Source organism: Odocoileus virginianus, chromosome 5 (genome assembly GCF_023699985.2).
Source record: "Odocoileus virginianus isolate 20LAN1187 ecotype Illinois chromosome 5, Ovbor_1.2, whole genome shotgun sequence".
NCBI lineage: Eukaryota > Metazoa > Chordata > Mammalia > Artiodactyla > Cervidae > Odocoileus > Odocoileus virginianus.
In genome coordinates, this window is record NC_069678.1 from 73,075,510 (window position 1) to 73,097,058 (window position 21,549).

Sequence of the window (21,549 nt, forward strand, 5' to 3'; positions counted from 1 at the left end):
AACTATCTAATTTAGGGTTAATACCTACCTTCAACAACTTACTGTTGTTGTCAGGCTGGGGCATGGCACATAGGAGGCATTCAATAGTGGCAGCCATTCATATACATATTTATATGTATATCCTACTGGCTGGGCCAAACTAGAGTAGTAACAAATGACACTAAGCTGCCTTAGTTCACATGGCCTTCCATCCCAAACCAAAGTGTTACTTCTTGTGGCTCCAGTGTATATTTCACAAGGAGACCCTAAGGACAGCAAAAACGTTTATTTGAAAAAATTACTATGTATTGAAAATATACATTAGAAATTATTACAGACTTCCATAGCATTCCCCTCCCCCACCACAAAAGTAGAAATATCCGCTTGCTATGCTAATGCCATAGGTAAATTCAAACAAAAAGGAAAACATCATCAGCCCCCCTTCCTCATACATTAGCACTGGAGGGGGAGAAGGTCAACTTATATTTGCCAATCAATACGAATTTAACAAGTCCCAGTCTTCAACAGCAAGACACACATATTTCTGCTTTGAAGACTGTGAAGAGCTGCTCTGTTCCTTCTCTGGCTCCTCGAAAGCTCTCTTCTTGCCCTTCTTTGACTCCTGGCTTGAGAGGGCTTCGTGTTTTGACAGTGGCCCATGGCAGTCCGCGGCCTTCTCTTTATAGAACTGGAGCTTCTCGGAAGAGGTCATGTGGGCCTCTGTCAGGGGGTACTTCCCTAGGGCTTCTGTTCGAGTCCTCTTCCCATCTGTAAGGATGATAGAGGGAAGGGTGATGAGCTTGCTATGCTGGCTGCCAACGCCTGGCCAAGCCCAGAAAAATGATCCAACGGAAGTGACAAGAGGCCCAAACAGGGTGAGTTTGGATTCATTTCCCCCCTTTTGTGTGCCTTATCAAGTAATTTACAGCATATGCACCAGCACAGGTTGAAGGTATGTACTCACAGAGAGTATCACAGATTTACAGTCAAATCTGAGATCTGCCACTTCTTGGATAAATGATCATGGGCAAGCAACTTGTCTAAGATTCAGTTTTCTCAGATAGGGATACAAAAACTACTTCATAAGGGTGATGTGAAGATATAAGAAGTAATATATGGTGCTCAGGACAATGCCTGGTACAACAGTGAAAGCTCAAAAAGTGTCATTATTACTACTCAGAATCTGGACTTGACTCTGTCTTCTAGACAGCCAAGTTCGTAGCACAATTCTAGCAAATGATACAACTTTATTCTGTATCTTTTGGCACAGAATAATTTTTTCTCATTTTTCTACTTTTATTCTCTCTTCACTTCAATTTTATCCTTTAACTCCTTTCAGAAAAAATTATGGTAAAATACACATAACATAAATTTAGCATTTTAATCATCTTTGAGTGTACAGTTCTGTGGCATAAAGTACATTCACATTGCTGTATAAACATCACCACCATCCATCTGCAGAACTTTTTCAGCTTGGCAAAACTGAAACTTGGTACCTATTAAACAGTAACTCCCCACCACCCCTCACCTCAGTCCCAGCAACCATTATTCCACTTTCTGTCACTATGAACTTGACCACTCTAGGAACATCATAAGACTTACACAACATCTGTCCTTTTTTATTTTTTGGCCATAGCATGCAGCATGTGGGATCTCAGTTCCCTGACCAGAGATCAAATTGTGCTGGCTGCACTCGAAGTGCAGATTTTTAACCACTGGACCACCAGGGAAGTCCTAACATTTGTCTTCTGTGACCAGTGTATTTTACTTAGCAGGATGTCCCTATAAATTTCACCCATGTTATAGCAAGTGTTACAATTCCTTTCTCCTTAAGGCTAAATGATATTCCATTGTATGTAAATACTACATTTTGTTTATCCAGTCATCTGTCAATGGACACTTGAGTTGCTTCTACTTTTGGCTACACTTTAATTCCTTTTTAAATGTTCTGTATTCTATTTTTGTATCATTGCAAATCTCTTCTGGAACAAGATGGGATATATATAAACACATATGTACATACATACATACACTTAATAAGTTATTTTCCTGGTGCTGGTGCTCAAAGCTAAGTGTGAACTTACACTATAAGCTATATTGACAGAGTATAAATCTTGGCGATCTAATTAAGTCAATGCTATCATAATTAATCTTCCCACTGAGTGAAGATGAGCTAAGTGCCCAAATAATCTAAGGACAAAACACTCCAAAGGAAAGGGAATTTCTCACAGAAGTGGTGGGCTGCTGTTCGAGACTCCAAGGTTTCTTGCGGCTTCATAGCTTCCAAAGTCACACGCTCCCATTGCAGAACAATCTAATAAAATATATTTGGAAAGATGTGAATCCAAACAAAATCTCGAGTTTTTAATCTCAAGCCTTCCTTGTTCCCAACCCCTCTTTCCATAAACCAACCCCCCTGTGGTAATCTTGCTTCAGACTACGATGAGTCTCTATTTCAATCTACAAATAAACTGCATGTACTTTACTAAAATTTGAAACCTTAGTCGTAATACTTTTCACACATTCCTAGGCCCATTTTCACACCTTAGACTATATCAACTGTAATTCAAACTCTTGTACATGTGTAAAATAACCACATTTCCATACTCTCAGGATACTTCATGATCAGTTTCCATTTTTTAAAACTGCTATAAATGTATTAATATTTTTATTATAAGTTACTACAAATTCTTTTGAAAATCTGGCTTAGTAGAAACTACAAATAAATAAAGGTCAACAATTATTAATATTTCACATATACCATAAGTAACAAGAACTTTAAATTCCATACTTCTCATTATGGTATGCAATGAAATGATCATAAAGACAGACAAACATTTGTAAGACACCGAAGCAGCACAACGCATAGTTTAGGAAATCAGTTCCAGAGTTAGCTCTACCATTCCTTGGCAAGTGATTTAATGGAGAAATTTGGAGACAGACATGGGGAAGTAAAGGGACTCCTGTTAGATGGCCTCATTTTTCTGTGTCACCTGCTGAGGATGAGGCAGGAGAATGGAGTCAGCCTGAAACAGTTTCAATAAGAGATCAACAGAAGATAGATAAAGCACCTTTGCCACGTCCTAGTGGCCTAGCTGAGGCTGCATGGTGCGAAGCTGTGTGGAGCCTCAACTCACTTTCAGTCCAAGCTCTAGCTATTTTATTTCATCCTTAGCTCTGCAAGAGAGGTCCTGGTTTCTCCATTTTAGAGATGAATAAACAAGAGACACAAAGCTGCCTTAAGTTGTATACCTACTGGGTTGCCGAGCCAGGACCCCAAACTCAGGCCTCTGACTCTACAGCCTATGCTCTTTCCACAATGTCACCTGCTACCATAACCAACCACTCCAAGCCTTTATATGACCACTCCAAACTGCCCCAAGCCCACTGGATGTATCCAGGACTCTTTCAGCGCTACAAACTTAGTCTGACAATGGACACGTGAAATGATTTCAGCATGCATTTTCTCAACAAACTTCAAAGTAATCCTGAAACACTGACTCATCCTTCTTGCTTACCTATAAGGAAGTGATGCTATCATGAGGTGGCTGGAAAGGTCCACCACCATGTATTACAGAGTGCAGCCAAGGAAGGATCCAGAACAAAAAGCTCAGTGGGTCCTCCAGGCCTCCTCCAATCAACACTGGTTTAAAGTATCTGAAGGAAACAGGCGCCAACCACAGGCAAGCTGGCATCCACTGGTGCTCTACTTGGTTACCTCCTGAATGCCTACTTGAGTCTGTACTTGACCAACTTGAGGAAGACCATCAAGAAGACAAGACAGCATCAAAGGAAAGTTCAGCGAAGAAGCTGAAAATGGGAGGGCTCTGTCTGCTCAAACTAGCATGGTCTGATCTGAAAATACGGCCTCAATACGTGCCACCAGTGTTTCCACCAGTACATGAAGGGTATCAGCTTCAATAAGTTGGACTAAGGGAACTTCCCTGAATGGGTCATCTAAGACCTCTACCTTCCCAGAAACAATGCTAGCTTTCTGTACATAAAATACAATTTTTAAACTTAAACAAGAAAGAAAGAGAATGGGAGTGCTAAGGATAAAAAAAAAAAAGACATTTCCTTACTAAGGAGAGTTAAGAATATGCCCCCTAAATGGGAAAGAGTTAGACTTAAATTTTTATCAGTGTAACCTGTTCTCTTTTTCTGGTACACAAACAGCTAAGAGAATCTCTCCTTCTGAAGTGGAATCATACTGGGGTTTTTTTGCATAGCAAGCCAGAATTCATTTATTTTCTGAGTCACTTTATAAGAAGGCATTTTCTTCTAGGTCCAATAAGGATGAAGTACAGTCTAGTGGCCAGAGCATGAGATGTAAGGACTAGCATCTAACAACTTTTCTCAAGTAACTGGGTTAGTTACAAATCATCAGTGTCTCGAGTCTGACTGAAGATGACAGTTCAGCCAAAGAATACCAAAAGGATTAGCATCTATTCGAGTGTTGAATACGACACTTGGAATTTATGAAGCCATATTAACTGTAGGGGAGAAAAATCTGCCTTACCTGATCAGCCCAGCCCTCTGTCTTGCAGTTACTGTGATCAAATTCCTTCAAAGGCACTTTGGAGTGAACGAGGCCGATGTGGGTCTGAAGCTTGTGTTTGACAGCTTTGATGTCCTAGTAAGGGAAAAACAGAACACGAATGCACACACATGGTCAACACTTAACTTGCTCTCAGTAGGAAATAAACACTATCATAGATACCAGCCCTTTCTAAACGTCGATTGGCAGAAGCAAAATATCAAACTGTATGTTTGTGAAAGTAAGAGAAGGGAACAGAAATCCTACCTTGAGTCCCGTCCCAGAGATATCTAAGCAGTTGAGTTTTCTAAAAGAAAAGAGGTATCCAATTCCCGCATCTGTTATCTGAGGGTTACCTAGATGCCAAAAACAAAGGTAACATTCTGTTACAGTTATAAGTATTGTTAAAATGCCAATGATAAGCTCAAGAAAAAAGGCCAAACAACGATAAAATATAAAATATTGAGAGAACAAACTTTTCAGAGTAAATTAAATATGGGAATCTATCTTTCCTATGAAGAGGCACACGAGATGATCCTTAAGATCTTTTATAGCTCTGAACTTCCTAGGAGTTAGGGGTTAGCAGAGAAATTAATGAACCAGATAGCTACTACAAAGGGTTTAATTTGGAACCACATGAAAACAGCATATTCTAAACATGTATATTAAACAGGTATATTAGATTCTGTTCATAGACATTTCACCTCCAAAGTAAAATATTTTAATAAGATTTTCAAGGATATTTAGACACAAAGACTATCACTGTCTTACTAACCTGCATTAAAAAAAAAAATTATTATTTATTTATTTGTGGCTGTGCGGGGTCTTTGTTGCGGCATGGGTTTTCTCCAGTTGTGGCAAGGTGGGCTACTCTACAGTCGCAGTGTGCGGGCTGCTCAATGCGGTGGCTTCTCTTGCTGTGGAGCCCAGGTTCTAGGGCATGCAGGCTTCAGCAGCGGTGGTACACGGGCTTAGCAGTTGTGGCCATCGGGCTCCAGAGCACAGGCTCAAGCATTGTGGCACATGGGCTTAGATGCTCAGCGGTATGTGATATCTCACAAACCTGTATCTCCTGCATTGGCAGGTGGATTCTTTACCACTGAGCCACCAGGGAAGCCCTGCATTTTTTAAAAAAAATCCTTTCTTACATGGCATCTTCTCATATCAGAGAGTACTGCATTTAGCACTGGGTCCTCAAGAGCATGAGCACAGTGCTGGCACATTGCAGACACTCAAAAAAAAAATCTGCTAAATGAATACACTTCCCAGGGAGGAAGGGAGGGCGTTATTATTTTCATCTTACAGAAGCCAAAACCAAGGCTCAGAGAGTTTAAATAACTTGCCCAAGGGCACACAGTAGCAGAGCAAGGAGTGTCCTCTGACTTTAAAGGCCTGCTCTCTCTACTCTTGACACCAACCATCCTGCCACATATTCAATACATGCTCAGTTAAATCATAACTGATCTTATAATCTTTCTACTACTGGGATCAGTATCTGGTTCATCTTGAGTAAGTATCAAAATTGTCAATTTATCCAGATTTTCACCAAGCAATTATTGATAAGAAATGACCTAGCTGATAGACACTATCAATCAGCAACTCAAAGGTAAGTAAAGATGAGCCAAATGTCCTCTAAGCTGTGAATATACAGTGAATATGACCTCTCTGCAGAGAATAAGCTGCACGAGTGAATCCATAAGGGCTTTTACCACCCTACAGAGTGGTACCATGGCAGGAAAGGTATCTGGCCAGGAGATAACAGTCTCCGGCTTTAGTCATGCTCTGCCACTAACTTGCTGGGCACCTAAGAATCACCCCTCAATTTTATCACCTCTCAGACAAAGGGGAAGAACTAGATTTCTCTAAGTCCATTCTTCCAATATTAATCATCTATAACTGCTAACAGAACTTACAAGACAAATCTAGTAACGACAGATTTTCAAGGCCCCTCTTCATCACTCGGACTGGTGCTGTCATTTTCCGCACCCCAGCATCAGATAAACAATTATCCTTCAGGCGGAGTTGAGTTACACTAGGAAACAAAGTCCATGAGTAAATTACTTAAAAAGCATTTGAGAAAATCAAAATATAAACTTCATTTAAAAATGTATCTTCTAACCCTTGCTATTTCACACTTAATGCATTTAACAGAATTAAAGATCCTTTGATGCTACTTCAGTTACTATGGAGGGTTAACTTGAGACCAAAGAAGCATGTAGTACTAGCCTCAGATGGTAGAGGGCACTAAAGGTATATGGAGCAATGAGGTAAGCAGGGACTTTATTAAGAAGATAAATACACTTGCTTCACACAAAACTGCATTCTTGACACATGTTGTGTCAAAAACATTCTAAATGTTGGGACAGTCTGCTAAAGAACTCCTATGAGAATTCTCCATATAAAGCACAATTCTTTCATTCTAATATTTTATAAATCCAATTTTCAGAATGGATTTATAAGGTATAGCCATAAGGCAATCCATTCAGCTAAACTGTACCTGGTGTGTTAATGTGCTCCACTGTCCCACATGCAAGAGATCCAAACTTTTATCAACCTCATGTAAAAATACCTTTCTACAAGGCAGTATGCCGGTCTCACTTCCTAGGCAGGCCTGAGGGAAAAGATTAGACTCAGGTTTTTAGTGCTTTTGTCCTTCTGGGTATTTATGAAACCATAAAGGAATCCATCTGACCACCTCTCTGCAAGCCAGACTGAGATCAGTCAGACTATTTAATGAAGGGTGTGAACTGGGTGATTTCTTTAAATTATGGTTCTTGAAAAGAATTTCTATGGTTGTCTTTTAATAGTTCACTTTTTAAATGATTTACAGTTCAATGACAGTTAAAATAGAAAATGATAATGATTGCAAAAATTATGTAACTTCTCATCTCTTGCTAAAATAAATCAGGGCAAAATCATTTTTCAACCCAGGTAGTGTCAAGTACTACATGTCAAAATAAATTTTATTTAGATAAATGAACCTACTGACTTACTTTCCTGAGTTGTCCAATCAACACTGCTTGTACCAAGTAAATGGAGACTGAAACTGTTCTAGAAAAAAAAGTTAGCAAATAAACACAGGACTGAGAAGTAATTAACATCCTTCCCACTGGATCAACCTTTAAAAAACAATTCATTTACAAATGGTGGAGGGTCAATACCTAGACAGGGCCTCATTGGTGAGATGTTCTAGAAGTTCATGCTCATCTCCAAGCTTGCAACACGAAAGATCCAGACAGGTCAGCTCCCGGAAAGACTTAATCTCCTCGAGTTTTTCTGAAATCACCAGGTATCTGTCGGGCATGGACAGCAATCATACAGCTTTTCTTTTCCTTCTTTTAAAACATCACCATGTGTGGCTTTGTAATACATCAACATTCCATCAGGACAAGATACTATGTAATAAGCAGACTTTACTGATTACTATGTAGGCACAGGTTATAAAAACTTTAAATAAATACATAAACACATACAAGCAAAGGCAAGACACGAGAGAAAATATCTGCTTTGTTAGAAGTCAGACCTTGGGGTCAGTGTTGGGACTTTTTCAGAGAATTTCCAAACTTTAGGATACTCATAATTTTAACCAGTCATTCTTTTAAAGTTGCTTTTTACTTAATGCTAAATATCTACTGCTTTGAAAACTGGAACAGGCCAAGAATTCTGGGTTCTAACCTGTACATGCCCAACAACATACCACATCAAAGATTTATTTGTTACATCAGGTTTTATCTTCTCTACTTGAATAGCTGCCCACTCCCCAGTGCCACGGTTAGCCTGCTAACTTTACTCCAAAGTTATGTGCAGCATGACTATGACAAGAATTCATTCCAAACTAGATGGCTATTAAGACAAACCTGTGAGCATGAACACTTTAATTACACTGGGCACCAGGCCAGACTGCTATCGTGGAGTATCAGAAGGCCTCTGCAGAGGAAGAGAAGATTAAAAGGACACTGCTGTGGTCTCCACCCTGCTTTCTAGTTGTCCATCTATTTCATATGAGGTCAGCAAGAAAAAATGAAAAGGGATTAGAAGTGACAGGAAACAGGAGAGGAGCCTAAAAAAAAAAACAGGGAAAGGGAAATGCCTGTGGCAAGAGCATGCCTTTCTCATCCATTTTCCTCATAGATGTCTAGAAGTTTTCATAGTGAGATGGTTCAGTAGGATCAGTGGGCTTGTATTTAAAAGTGTTCACATTTCTCTCTGTCACCAGGATCATAATTATCAAAAAGAGCACTGAATAATCCAAGGACAAGAAGGGCGTCAGATCTCTTTTCTGCCTACTTCCAATCAGAGTAAGATACATTGAAGCTGATCACTGGCCTGACTGCTGGATACAGATGGCCAGGGGCATTGATACCCCCTCTAAGCTGCCTGGTGACCAAGCTCAGCTGGGTACACAAATGAGCCTTATTTATTCAGACATATTTTAATTACACTGTAAATAGTTTCTGTTTTCCATCTTCCAATCACAGAGTTGAAGTGGGTTAATGGGGATTTGGGGATTAATGGCAATTAGAGAAAGGAAAACACACATCCTTTGACCAATTAACTAAAAGATTTTTAGTAATTGTGAGACACGGGTTATCTGGGAAGGACAAAACGATGTAGAACATGATTCACAAACATTACAAAAATCAAGACTAAGAAAGAAACAAATCATACAAAGCCACAGACACTACTAGATGCTTATCTAGGACATAAATGAAGCTCTAGGGTCTTGCTGAAAATTAATCTTCCAACTTTCCCTTTAAAAAGTTCAGAAGAATGTAGTGGAGAAGCAACAGAAAGAGCACAGTTTAGTGTCAGACCTACCTGAGTCTGGATTTTAGCAAGGCTAATTATTTGTATGATTGTAAGAAAGTTACTTAACCTCTGCAAGTCTCAATTTCTCCAGCTAGAAAATGGAGCTGATGATTATTTTCTTTAAGGATTATTAAGAAAATTATGGTGTGTGCTTGTACTCAGTCACGTCCAACTCTTTGTGAGGCTATGCACTGTACCCTGCCAGGCTTCTCTGTCCAGAGGATTTCCCAGGTAGTGGTACTGGAGTGGGTTGCCATTTCCACCTCCAGGGGGTCTTCCCTACCTGGGTTGAGCCCGAGTCGCCTGCGTCTCCTGCACTGGCGGCATATTCTTTATCACTGAGGCACCTGGTAGGCCCCATTAAATGGTAGCTATTAAAATTACTTCAGTTACAAAGGGTGATATTATAAGGAAAACATACTTGCCTCCTGTGACCATCAGTGTGATTAAAAATCAGAGGGAAGAGATGGTTTTATAGGTTGAAACATATAGACAGTTTTCTCCTTTTGGCAGGCAGCTTTGTGACCCAACCCCAAACAGCAAGTGCCTGCACTTAACCAATTACCTTATTTTTCAATGCTGGTAAAACCTTTGTTGCTGCAGCTTCAGCTGGGAATTGCAAATGCAAACCCAAATCTCCTGCCCTCTTCCTATTTCCCTTCAGGGATTCAAAAGAAGGGAAGTTTTCAATCACAACTGAAAATCCTACCCTTATATTTGGATAAGACAGCACTGTCTTATTACTTATTCAGAATTGCTGAAATAAAATGAGTCAAGAGAGTATTAAAAATGTTTCTCATATTTTTCTGATTATAAGGAAAACATTTCCTGAAAAACAACTAAAATCTGGAAAATTAATTCCAATTTCATTATCTAAATTACATTTCAGTGAGCTTCCCTCTTTTTCCCCCAATATATGCAATGCATATAAAATTTTCTATTTTTTTCACAAACAAAATTGGGATCATATATGTAATTTTAACTATTCTTTTTCATTTGTTATATAATGAACATTTTACCACATCATTTTAAATGATCTTTGGATATTATCTTAACAGTTACACGATTACTTAATTTCCTCTAGTTGGATATTTGGCTTCCAGGTTGTCACTATTACAATTAGTACTACATTGAACATCCTTATGTAAAGTATTTTGTTCTGATATTTGATTATCACATTAGAAGCTAGAACAAACTCTTAATAAATGGAACTGCTGAGTCAAACAAAGGATACAGATATTTTTAAGGCTTTTGCTACATACTGCCAAGTTGCTTTCCAGAAATGCTACATTATGTGCTCATTAAATGTGAATGAAAGTGCTATTCTCATCCAATTTGACCAGTGGAACAGTATGCAGACATGACATGGGATAAAAAGCACTTTCCCCATTGTGAGGAATACCTAAGCTATAATTGTAAATGGAGGAAAAAGCAAAATACAAGTTATAGAGTATATTCAGAAATGTACAAAAATACATTATTTGAAAATAATTACCATGAATGATCTCCAGTATTCTTGCCTGGGAAATTCCACGGAGGGAGAAGCCTGGCAAGCTACAGCCCCATGGGAATGCAAAGAGTATGACATGACTTAGCAACTAAACCACCACCACCATGAATGATGGAATTATAAACTTTATTAAACAGTTTTATGTTTCTCAAACAGTATTTGCCTTTATAAAATAATTTTAAAGCAATGTTTGTATCATAACTATTTTTCATTGTTCTAATTTTTCCACAATGAACATAAATAACTTGGAATAAAAAAATGAAGGAGTAAAATGTACTTTTTCCCTTCTTTTTATCATATGCCTTTTGGTTCAGTTCAGTCGCTCAGCTGTGTCCAACTCTTTGCTACCCCACCAACCATGGCACGCCAGGCCTCCCTGTCTATCACCAACTCCCGGAGTTCACCCAAACTCATGTCCATTGAGTTGGTGATGCCATCCAACCATCTCATCCTCTGTCGTCCCCTTCTCCTCCTGCCCTCAATCTTTCCCAGCATCAGGTGGCCAAAGTACTGGAGTCTCAGCTTCAACATCAGTCCTTCCAATGAACACCCAGGACTGATCTCCTTTAGAATGGACTGGTTGGATCTCCTTGCAGTCCAAGGGACTCTCAAGAGTCTTCTCCAACACCACAGTTCAAAAGCATCAATTCTTCAGTACTCAGCTTTCTTTATAGTTCAACTCTCACATCCATACATGACCACTGGAAAAACCATAGCCTTGACTAGAAGGACCTTTGTGGACAAAGTAGTATCTCTGCTTTTTAATACGCTGTCTAGGTTGATCATAACTTTCCTTCCAAGGAGCAAGTGTCTTTTAATTTCATGGCTGCAGTCACCATCTGCAGTGATTTTGGAGCCCCCCAAAAATAAAGTCAGCCACTGTTTCCCCATCTATTTGCCATGAAGTGATGGGACTGGATGTCAAAATCTTAGTTTTCTGAATGTTGAGCTTTAAGCCAACTTTTTCACTCCCCTCTTTCATTTTCATCAAGAGGCTCTTTAGTTCTTCACTTTCTGCCATAAGGGTGGTGTCATCCGCGTATCTGAGGTTATTGATATTTCCCCTGGCAATCTTTATTCCAGCTTGTGCTTCTTCCAGCCCAGCGTTTCTCATGATGTACTCTGCATATAAGTTAAATAAGCAGGGTGACAATATACAGCCTTGATGTACTCCTTTTCCTATTTGGAACCAGTCTGTGGTTCCATGTCTAGTTCTAACTGTTGCTTCCTGACCTGCATACAGGTTTCTCAAGCGGGTCAGGTGGTCTGGTATTCCCACCTCTTTCAGAATTTCCCACAGTTTATTGTGATCCACACAGTCAAAGGCTTTGGCATAGTTAATAAAACAGAAATAGATGTTTTTCTGGAACTCTCTTGAGTTTTTGATGATCCAGCAATGTTGGCAACTTGATCTCTGGTTCCTCTGCCTTTTCTAAAACTAGCTGAACATCTGGAAGTTCACGGTTCATGTATTGTTGAAGCCTGGCTTGGAGAATTTTGAGCATTACTTTACTAGCGTGTGAGATAAGTGCAACTGTGAGGTAGTTTGAGCATACTTTGGCATTGCCTTTCTTTGGGACTGGAATGAAAACTGACCTTTTCCAGTCCTGTGGCCACTGCTGGAGTTTTCCAAATTTGCTGACATATTGAGTGCAGCACTTTCACAGCATCATCTTCTAGGATTTGAAATAGCTCAACTGGATTCCATGACCTCCACTAGCTTTGTTCGTAGTGATGCTTCCTAAGGCCCATTTGACTTCTCATTCCAGGATGTCTGGCTCTAGGTGAGTAATCACACCATTATGATTATCTGGGTCATGACGATCTTTTTTGTACAGTTCTTCTGTGTATTCCTGCCACCTCTTCTTAATATCTTCTGCTTCTGTTAGGTCCATGCCATTTCTGTCCTTTATTGAGCCCATCTTTGCATGAAATATTCCCTTGATATCTCTAATTTTCTTGAAGAGATCTCTAGTCTTTCCCATTTTATTGTTTCCTCTATGTCTGTGCATTAATTGCTTTTGGTTAGCCTTGTTTTAATGGTCATATTGATTGTGCATCTTAACAGTAAGCTGCCTTTCACATTTTGAATGACAAAAATTCATATAACGGTTATATATACACAGCTATTTTAAAAATCTACACATATTGATGGCAAATAATTTTGAAAATATGTGAAAGAGCAAAGTGCTTAAGAGTGTGAGCACTGTGTTGCATTTGTAAAATGAAGAGGCGAGCTATACATGCATGGGTATATACAGAGTATTTCTGGAATTAAGTAAAGAAAACTGATAACAGTAGTTGTCTCTGGGAAAGAGCAAAGGAGAGAGATGGGAGGAAGGCTTATGTTTCACTTTATACCCTCTTGTGTTTTATGTTTCACTTTATACCCTTTGTGTTTGTGTTTAAGTCCTTTTCTGTGTAATTTTTTTCAAGTTTTTCTTTTTAATTAGTAGATGCCTTGAAAGCTATTTTACATGATAGTGGCGTAAAAAATTTAAATAAGTCAATCAAAGTATATGAGCAAAGGCAATCATAAGAGAAAACATATGCTCTGCTAGAAAATAGACAGTGGTTCTTCTGTTGGGACCTTACTGAAAACTTCCAAACTTTAAGACACTTGAAATTTTAATCCCCTCTTCTTTGAAAGCTGCTTTTTAGTTAATGTTCAATATCCAGTGGTCTGAAAACTGGAATGGAGATGAGAACTCTGGGTACTAATCTTCACATCCCCGAAGAGTATACCAAGAGATATTTGACAGATCACATCTTGTCTTTCCTATTTTCTCCTACTAGAAAAGCTGGTAGATGAGTATTTTCTATCTAATGAAAGAGCTGTGGCAATCAACTAATCCTTATCAAGTGTTTTCAAAATAAATAAATTAAAAAACAAAAACACTAACAAAAACAAAAAACAAAATAAAGCTAAGTGTTGTCTGGGAGGGTGAGGGAGTGGAGAAAGACAATGATTTTTCTCAAAATGGCCTACCACTTCGTGTTTGAAAATTCTAAATTCAAGTGCTATTTGATGGGGGAAGCCCCCAAGCCCACTAAGTCCCAGAACCTGACAGAATTGACACACCCAATAAAATACTCACTATCATAATCAGAACACCCACCTGTTTCGCAAACACAAGGAGCAAAGCACCAGACTTCCATAGGCCTCAGTGAATTTCTGTAAAGCCCTCAGCCCTGCACCAGGCTCTGTGAATTTCTGTCTGGCTTCAGCAGCAGAGAACAGCTTTTCAGCAATCTGCTCAGGAAAGCCGATAAGGGAATCAATGTGGTCAACATTGTCAGAGATGAAGCCCAGGACAAGGCTGAAGAGGGATTTGGCAGAGTACCGAAGATTTCCCTCCCGGGTGTATGTGAAGATGAAATGATCAGTCTTCTCTTTCTGTGCAGTGTCATCTTCCCTGTTCATGCAAAGCTCCACAGAAAAGCCTTTGGGAAACAGTCTGAAAGGCCTTGGCTTCTGCAGGCTACTCCTAACGTCATCCAATGCCAGATTGACCATGTGCAGTTGCCCATTTTCTCGCACGTAGATGGGCCCTGAGTCCAGATGGTTTTCTGAGTTGAGGTAGTAAGACATTGCCTTGGTTGTGACTGTAAAAGCAAGGTACAAGGGAAGAAAACCCAATTAAAATGCCATTTGTAAAATGTAACTTCACCATGCTGTGCCCAGAGCTTTACGAGCCTACCAGGCAGGCCCTCCAGCTGCTTTGGGGAAATCAAAGCTTACCAGTTGCCTGTGAACCCTGGCATACCTTGACCTGGAATGCCTGTTCCTACTCTTCCCCTTTTCTTGTCTGTCTGGTGAACTCCTATTCATCTCTCAAAAACCAGCTCAAATCTCATTTCTAAAATTCACTCTAGGGTTTCCCTGGTGGTTCAGTGGTTAAAAAACTGCCTGCTGATGCAGGGAGCATGGTTTCAATCCCTGGTCTAGGAAGGTTCCACATGCCTCAGGGCAACTAACCCATGTACTCCAACTACTGAGCCCTATCCTACAGTCCATGCTTCTCAACAGAAGAAGCCACCACGGTGAGAAGCCTGAGCACCACAACAAGAGAGTAGCCCCACCTCGCCACAACTAGAGAAAAGTCCACTTAGCATCGAAGACCCAGCACAGCCAAAAATAAATAAGTAAATGAATAAGTAAAATTCACTCTAAGAGAATTATCAAAGTGGAAGGCAGTCCCTGGCAAGGCAAGTCATGGTAGCACAGCTGACATTAGCAAAACAACCGAAAATAATCCCAGGGTCCAACAAGGGTATTATTACATAAATGTTACATCCACACCATGGAATGTTATGCATCCATCAAAATTCTAAAATTTTTATTGACTTGCAAGTTACAAATATTAATAGTAACATGTAGAATTTACTATTTATATTTTAAAATATGTTTTCACACGGAACAAATGCTAGAAACTAGTAACGCCCTTCCTTGCTACCCTGGCACCTTCCACACATTTCTTTATTATACTTGGCTCGCATTTTTGCTACTGATTTATTTCTAGGTGTGTTCTGCTGACCTGAGCTCCTTCAGAGCAGAGAGCATGTTTAATTCATTCACCCTAACATAGTGCTCTGGCATGTGATAGTCCCTGAGTAGACAGTCATGGAACTAAAGTTTACTCTTTTGCAAAACTTTAGAGAGAACACAAGCAATACATTTTTTTTGGTTGTTTTTTTTTTGATCCACAAAGGCCTCCATCACAAGACCTAACTAAAAGCTATTAAGCTGAGATGCTAGATTCAAGGGCTAGAATAGTTAGCTCTCGTTCCTTAATTTCTTCAGTTAACAGGCACTTCTGAGGTAAGGCAAGATATCAAAAAACAGCAGTTTATTTATGCAATCATGTGGATGACATTTTATGCCCAAGTACTAATTGGAATGAATATTTGCTTTCCTGAGGAACTGTGAGATTTCAAAAATATTTGAGAAATTGCCATGCTAAATAAAATGAAGTATGATTATCACTGCTATGATTTGTAGGTAAAATTTAATGTAATACAGGTCAAATAGCTGCTATTATCTCTAAAAGACTGATTGACTTTTAAGAGTGTACCAACCCAGCTTTGTCTGCATTAATGCAGGGCTAGAATGTAGCTCTGAATTCAGCCACTTAGAAGTGTCAATCAATCAAGTCAGTGATCAAAAATGCTTAGGCTGGGAAGATCAAACAGTGATCCTTTTGCAGGCATCAGTATGATCCATGTTTCTCCAGAGGATAATTATGTGTGTAAAAGTACACCAGAAAAGAGGGCCCTGCCACGCCACGCCACGCCCAAGAGCCTCATTCTTTCCTGCTCATCTTATGCCTTACTCTCCAGCCAAGCCATACTACTCAAATTAAGTTGGCTGTGTTCTCTCGTCCCACTGGCCTTTGCACATCCTGCTCCCTTTGGCTGGAACAGCCTTCTCAGCTTCCCTGACCTAGCTGATTCCTAGTTCTCATTAACAGCTAGCTCAACCACATCCCTCTCCTGGGAAAACTTCCTAATCCCTGCACTAGTGCACATGTCTGTCTGGTTTTTCCAGAGCACCAATGTCTCTTTCTATATAGCACTTAGCACTGTGTACTATCTGTTCACTTGTTAGTATTTTCAAAGTTGTGAGCTCTTTGAGGGCAAGGCACTTGTTTGATTCATCTCTCTTTTTTCAGGCCAACACAATGCCTAGCTTGAGTAAGCCCTCAGTAGATATTTGCTGAACCAAATGAGAGGAAGAGTGGGACCTCAAAAGAACAGACTTAGGGCTCTGAGCTGCAGGGCCTGCTGATACTGTTGCTAGGAGCCAGCTCCTCTTCCAGGCAACAGCTGCAGGCTCCTCCCCCAACTCGCCAGACCCTTCTGCCGGTGGTAGAAGCAAAGAGGATTATGGGAGTATATTGTTACTGGTACTATCAGGGAGGGGGGAAAAAAAGAATCTAAAAAAGAGAAAAAAAAAAATCCTGTCATGGTGCCAACTCTCATAACCCATACTGTTCCCAGCATTCAGTGCCTCTGCTAAGGTGATAATTTTACTTATTCTAAGCTTTTCTTCCAGGTGTAAGCACGTGGTTCCTTCAATCTCACAGAGTTTAATCCTGATGAGGAGACAAAGCAGATCCCCTTTGGTCTTGTTCTTTGGACTTGAACATTCATAGTCCTTCTCTACCTGTAGACCTGGAAGTACATACCAAGCACAGCCCCACGTAAGACTGACCTGATTTTAAAAGTGGAAAGACAAAATTCTGTGGAAGTTAACATAAGGAATCAGCACACTATAAACCCCCTGGCAATGAAACAGGGTCTGCTCATGTGTAGCACCCCTAGCCATCACTCTTAATAGTGCTGCCCATAGATTCTAGGGTAAAACGGATAAATGGATGAATGGAGGACCACTTCCGGTGAAAACCAGAAAACTGATTCCATCCAGCAGAGGGCACATGAGGTTGGGGACCAAAGTGAAGATGCTAACCCAGGCTGCCCAAAATCCCAGCAGCTTCTGCTTCCATGGATTTTTTTTTTTTTTTTTTTTGGAACTTAAGTTTCCCGATCAGGAATTGAACCTGAACCCCTGCATTGGGAATCCAGAGTCTTAACCACTGGACTGCCAGGGAAGTCTCACATGAATCATTTTCAAAGCAGACATAGTTCTGGCTATATTTTACCTTTACTTTTTTACTTAAATTTACTCATCAAATGCCAAGGGCTGTCTGTTCTTCAACTATGGTACCTGAGGAACAGACCATGATCAGGAAATTCCAGTGACCTTTGATATCTACTACTAAATTTGTGCATCTTGCTCCCAACAAGGAGCAAGCATCCTAAGAGTTTGTGAGGTACCATAAAACGACCTAAGAATTATATTAATGTTTAAGCCTTTCAAAGTTAAGAACTGTAAAGGCAAGAAAATGCCAAAGTTTCTGTAACTTGGCTCTACTTGTTCCTGGCTATTATACAGAGCGGTCTTTAGAAGGGAGCGCCTCAGGAGACAGAGCCTGTTCCATATCACGGCAAAAATCCTACACGACCGGGAAAGTTAAAGTAGTTAGTATGTGAAAGCATAACAATGTTCAGTGAAGGTCTGCATTAGCTATATTTCATATTAGAGCAACAGAATAACAAGGTAGCCTCTGATAGTTTTCCAGCCTGTCTCTGGAAAGGTGGTTCTGTAACCTATAAAATCTCATAGAAAACTATTACAATAGTACATGTTCTAGTATGCAGTCACCACAAATGAGCCAAAGTTACCATGAACATGTCATTTCATCAAATGAATAAAATGTAGCCTTACTACATTAAAAATTCAATTCTCTACTGCCTCTTCGAATAAGAGGCAAGATAAAATAAGTGATAACTAAACATGACTTTTTAGAACTTGAAGTCAGTTCACCAAGCAAGAACCTTGACCATCCAGTAGAGGGGACTGCAAAGATGGGAGTCAGGGAAGCAGACTATAGGAGGCAATTAAAATTGTTACCTGAGCCTACAGTTATGCAATTTGAAAAGAAAAAGAAGAAAACACCTAACTTTAGTAGGTAAAGTAAGGTAGCAATCTCTCAGAAATAATAAACCATAGTAAGACTATGATGATAATAATAGTGGGTGTGATAGCTCCCACTGAGTTGCCAAGCACTGTTCGGTACTATATTAAAGGCAATCTCAACAATCCAGTGAGGTAAGGTTCGCCATTTAATAGATAAAGGGGCTCAGAGACTAAAAGTAACTTACTTAAGAAACAGAACTACTAAGTGGCAGGGCCAGAATTCAATCTCAAAGCTGTATCACTCCAAAGCTCAAGCTCTTTCCAATGCATGATGCTGTCTCTCAAGAATAAAAATATGACATCAGCTTTAAGGATTAAAAAAAAACGTTAAAAATTAATCTCACCCACCTGTTTGAACCCTCTGGTATTCACTGACTCAAGCTGGGGGGGGGGAGCTGCTGAGAGAGGGCAGAGATAAAAAAAAAACAGTGGACATCTGAGAAAAGAGTTGGTGGGAACTGAGCCAGGACAAAAGCTACACTGAGGCTTTCCCTCTTTCCTCTGCCAGGGCAGAAATTACCCATATCCACACACCAGGAAAACATCTGTCACTCCATGGCCTTCATCCCAAGGCTGCAGACACCCTCGGTTTATTTGAAAATGCAGTATTCTTAAGCAAATGTCTAACATAAAAACATGAACGGAAACTAGTTCCAAACCACCAATAACCAAGTAACAATCTTAGGTTTATTGTTCTGGATCACCACCATTTTTCAAACCACCAATAAACAAGTAACAATCTTAGGTTTATTGTTGTGGATCACCACCATTACTCAATTTTCAATTCGTTTCTTTTGTTTTATAACTTGCACTTGCCCACCTACCTTCTCTCACATACCTAGCTCCTTATTTGCCTCTTAGGAGAGGCCAATCTCTCCTACATCCTGACATCTGACAGCTTTTCTACCTGCCAACTGTAGAGCTTCTCACACAAAATCCAATCTCCGCACCAAAAATCCTAATCCTCTCCTTTCACCCACTCCCAACTCCCCTGCCCTCAACTCTCAAACCTCACGCCCTTCCAATCTTTCCACGACCCTTCTGAATGTGGCTCCCGGTGGCCCAGATCCAATCACACCTTCACCTGGCTCTCCCTCTTTCCACCGCACCATTCCACCCCCACCCTCCCTAACCCCCCTGCAACTCTTTCGGTCCTTTATCACGTAGTCTTCCCTTCCTCCCATTCTCTGAGATTCCCTCTCCTGGGACTCCAAACTCTCCATCTTTTTCTTCGTCTTCTGCCCTCAACCTTCAAAACCTCCTTCCTTCACGACTCACAATGTCCAACTTCACAGTCCACAGCCCCAACTTTTCTCCCCTGCTCCCCCAACCCCACCCCTCTCTTATTCCAATCCTAGATCCTTTACTCCTAGCCCTCCTCAAATCCCATTCCCTCTCCCCCTCCTCAGGACTGCAATTCTCCATTTCTTTCTAAATTCTCAGGCGTGACCCTCCCCAAGTGCACCCAAGCTAATCCTGCTCCCTCTTCCCACCCAGGCCCCGAACGAACCTCAGTTCTCACACGCCCCATACCCTAGCCCAGCATCAACTCCACCCTTAAACCCATCTCTGACAACCCTAGATCCTCACCCTCACACCTTTCACCCAACCACACCCCAGCTCCGACCCTCTCGGTCTTCCCCTCCCCCCTCCCCCCCCTCCCTCAAACCACACCCGCCCCCACTCGCAGCCCTGGGCTCCGTGAGCGGCCCAGCCCGCGGCCGCCACCTACCTGTGCCCCAGTCTGGGGCAGCCAGCGGCAGCTCCTCTTTGGCGGCTCCCTCCTCCTGCCGCGCGGCTGAGGCGGGGAAGCGGTTCCGCGCCCCCGGCACAAAGCTAGGGAGGGTGGGACACAGAGTGGGCGGGAGGAAGGAGGGGGCTGGGGGCGACCTGGCGCCGTGAGACCGCGGAGCCGGCGGGGGTTGGGGAGGGGAAAGACTGGGCAGGGTAGGCGCGCTTGCGCGAGACCCGGCATGAGGGGCGGGGTCGGGCTTGGAGGCGGGGCCGGGCCCAAGGCCGGCGACCTGAGGACCGAGGGCTCCGAGCTGGGAGATGTGAAGACTGCGCGTGCGTGCTCGCGCGAGGGCGGGTCGCGTGGGTCTCACAGGCCCCAGGAATCTAGCTTTGCTCGGTGAAGGAAGGTTACATGTGCTCCGGCCCTTGCCTAAGGAAAGATCCTTGCCTAAAGAAAGGTCCTTGCCTAGTGAAAGGCCCTTGGGCGGGGCTACAGAGCTCAACCCGCGCGGTGAAGAGCATGGGGGCGTGGTCTGGGGGCGGGGCCTGCAGGCGAGGTGGTGCGTAAGAGAAGGGAGTACAGCTGTGCGCGACCGGATCTCGACTACTAGGCATGAGGGGGCGGGGATAGGGGCGGGCACGCAGCGCAGGGTGGGGCGGGGGCGGGCGGAGCCTGTGGGGCGGGGTGGAGCGAAGAGCCGGGAATAGGACTTGCTCGCCAGCGAACTCCTTGGAGGCCTGCGGAGAGGGGGGAGGTGCGGGGCTGAGGGCGGGGCTGTAGTGAGATCCCGACTCCCCGCGTTCCGCGAGCTTGGAGCTAACCGGAAGCTGAGGCGAGCAGGGCGGTGCGGCCAGCCCTGGGGGAGGTGGGATCCTGGCTGGACTAGGTCGTAGGAGGGGGATGCTTGTGGGGGAGGGAGCGACCGAGCTTGGCGGCTTATTGTGAGGAGACGCTCGGAGAGGAGGCGGAGGATGGCGGGCGGGTGCTGAGGGACCCGGATGGTGGAAGCCTGACGCAGGTCTGTTCTCTGAGTCCTGGAGACAGTAGTGGCAGCCCACGAACTTTTTGGAAGGCGGAAATAATGTTTTGACCCCCCCAAAAGGGGAAATCAGTTCCGAATCGAAATTAATAAATGTATCAAGATGTAACCTATCAACTGGAACGTAACCCGTATACTTAAGGGTTATAGTTGATGTATTAATAGGATATGGGCTCGTGTATTTTATGTAATTGGGGCCGGGCGTCCAAAAGTATGTGTTTGGGGCTCTTGGAGGTCTTGAAATGGCTTTGAACTGGAGGTGAAAGGGTGGCTGAGTGGCACTGGGTTTAGAGGAGGATAGGCATCATGGAAGTCCAGGGTAAGGGAATTTTAAAAATGCAAAGGATGACATCCCAGAGTTCACCGCCTTTAATGAACTGAGGCCGTGAGTGAACACGAA

General features: G+C 42.0%; 1 protein-coding gene across 2 annotated transcripts; it reads right to left on the reverse strand.

Annotated features, from left to right (window-relative positions):
• Positions 1–250: 250 nt before the first annotated feature.
• Positions 251–20,565, reverse strand: LRRC42 (leucine rich repeat containing 42). 2 transcript variants are annotated; one of them, XM_020871424.2, is made up of 8 exons: positions 20,108–20,565; positions 13,955–14,441; positions 7,678–7,809; positions 6,430–6,548; positions 4,784–4,872; positions 4,499–4,612; positions 2,209–2,293; positions 251–747 (listed from the first exon to the last, which is right to left on the reverse strand). In XM_020871424.2, the coding sequence occupies exons 2-8, from the start codon at positions 14,425–14,427 to the stop codon at positions 473–475; spliced, it is 1,287 nt and encodes a 428-aa protein (XP_020727083.2). In that variant the 5' UTR covers positions 14,428–14,441; positions 20,108–20,565; the 3' UTR covers positions 251–472. The 2 variants fall into 2 exon arrangements, with proteins under 2 accessions (XP_020727083.2, XP_020727084.2); XM_020871425.2 differs by lacking the exon at positions 20,108–20,565 and adding an exon at positions 18,724–18,776.
• Positions 20,566–21,549: the final 984 nt, after the last annotated feature.

Bases quoted from the DNA above. Each gene is read 5' to 3' on its own strand.
- LRRC42 (XM_020871424.2), bottom strand. From the start codon at position 14,427: ATGTCTTACTACCTCAACTCAGAAAACCATCTGGACTCAGGGCCCATC. The intron at 4,873-6,429 runs GTAAGTTCTGTT...TTTGGCATCTAG, and splicing joins GTCGTTACTAGATTTGTCTT to GTAACCCTCAGATAACAGAT. The intron at 2,294-4,498 runs GTAAGGCAGATT...ATATTTTATTAG, and splicing joins CAGAGGGCTGGGCTGATCAG to ATTGTTCTGCAATGGGAGCG.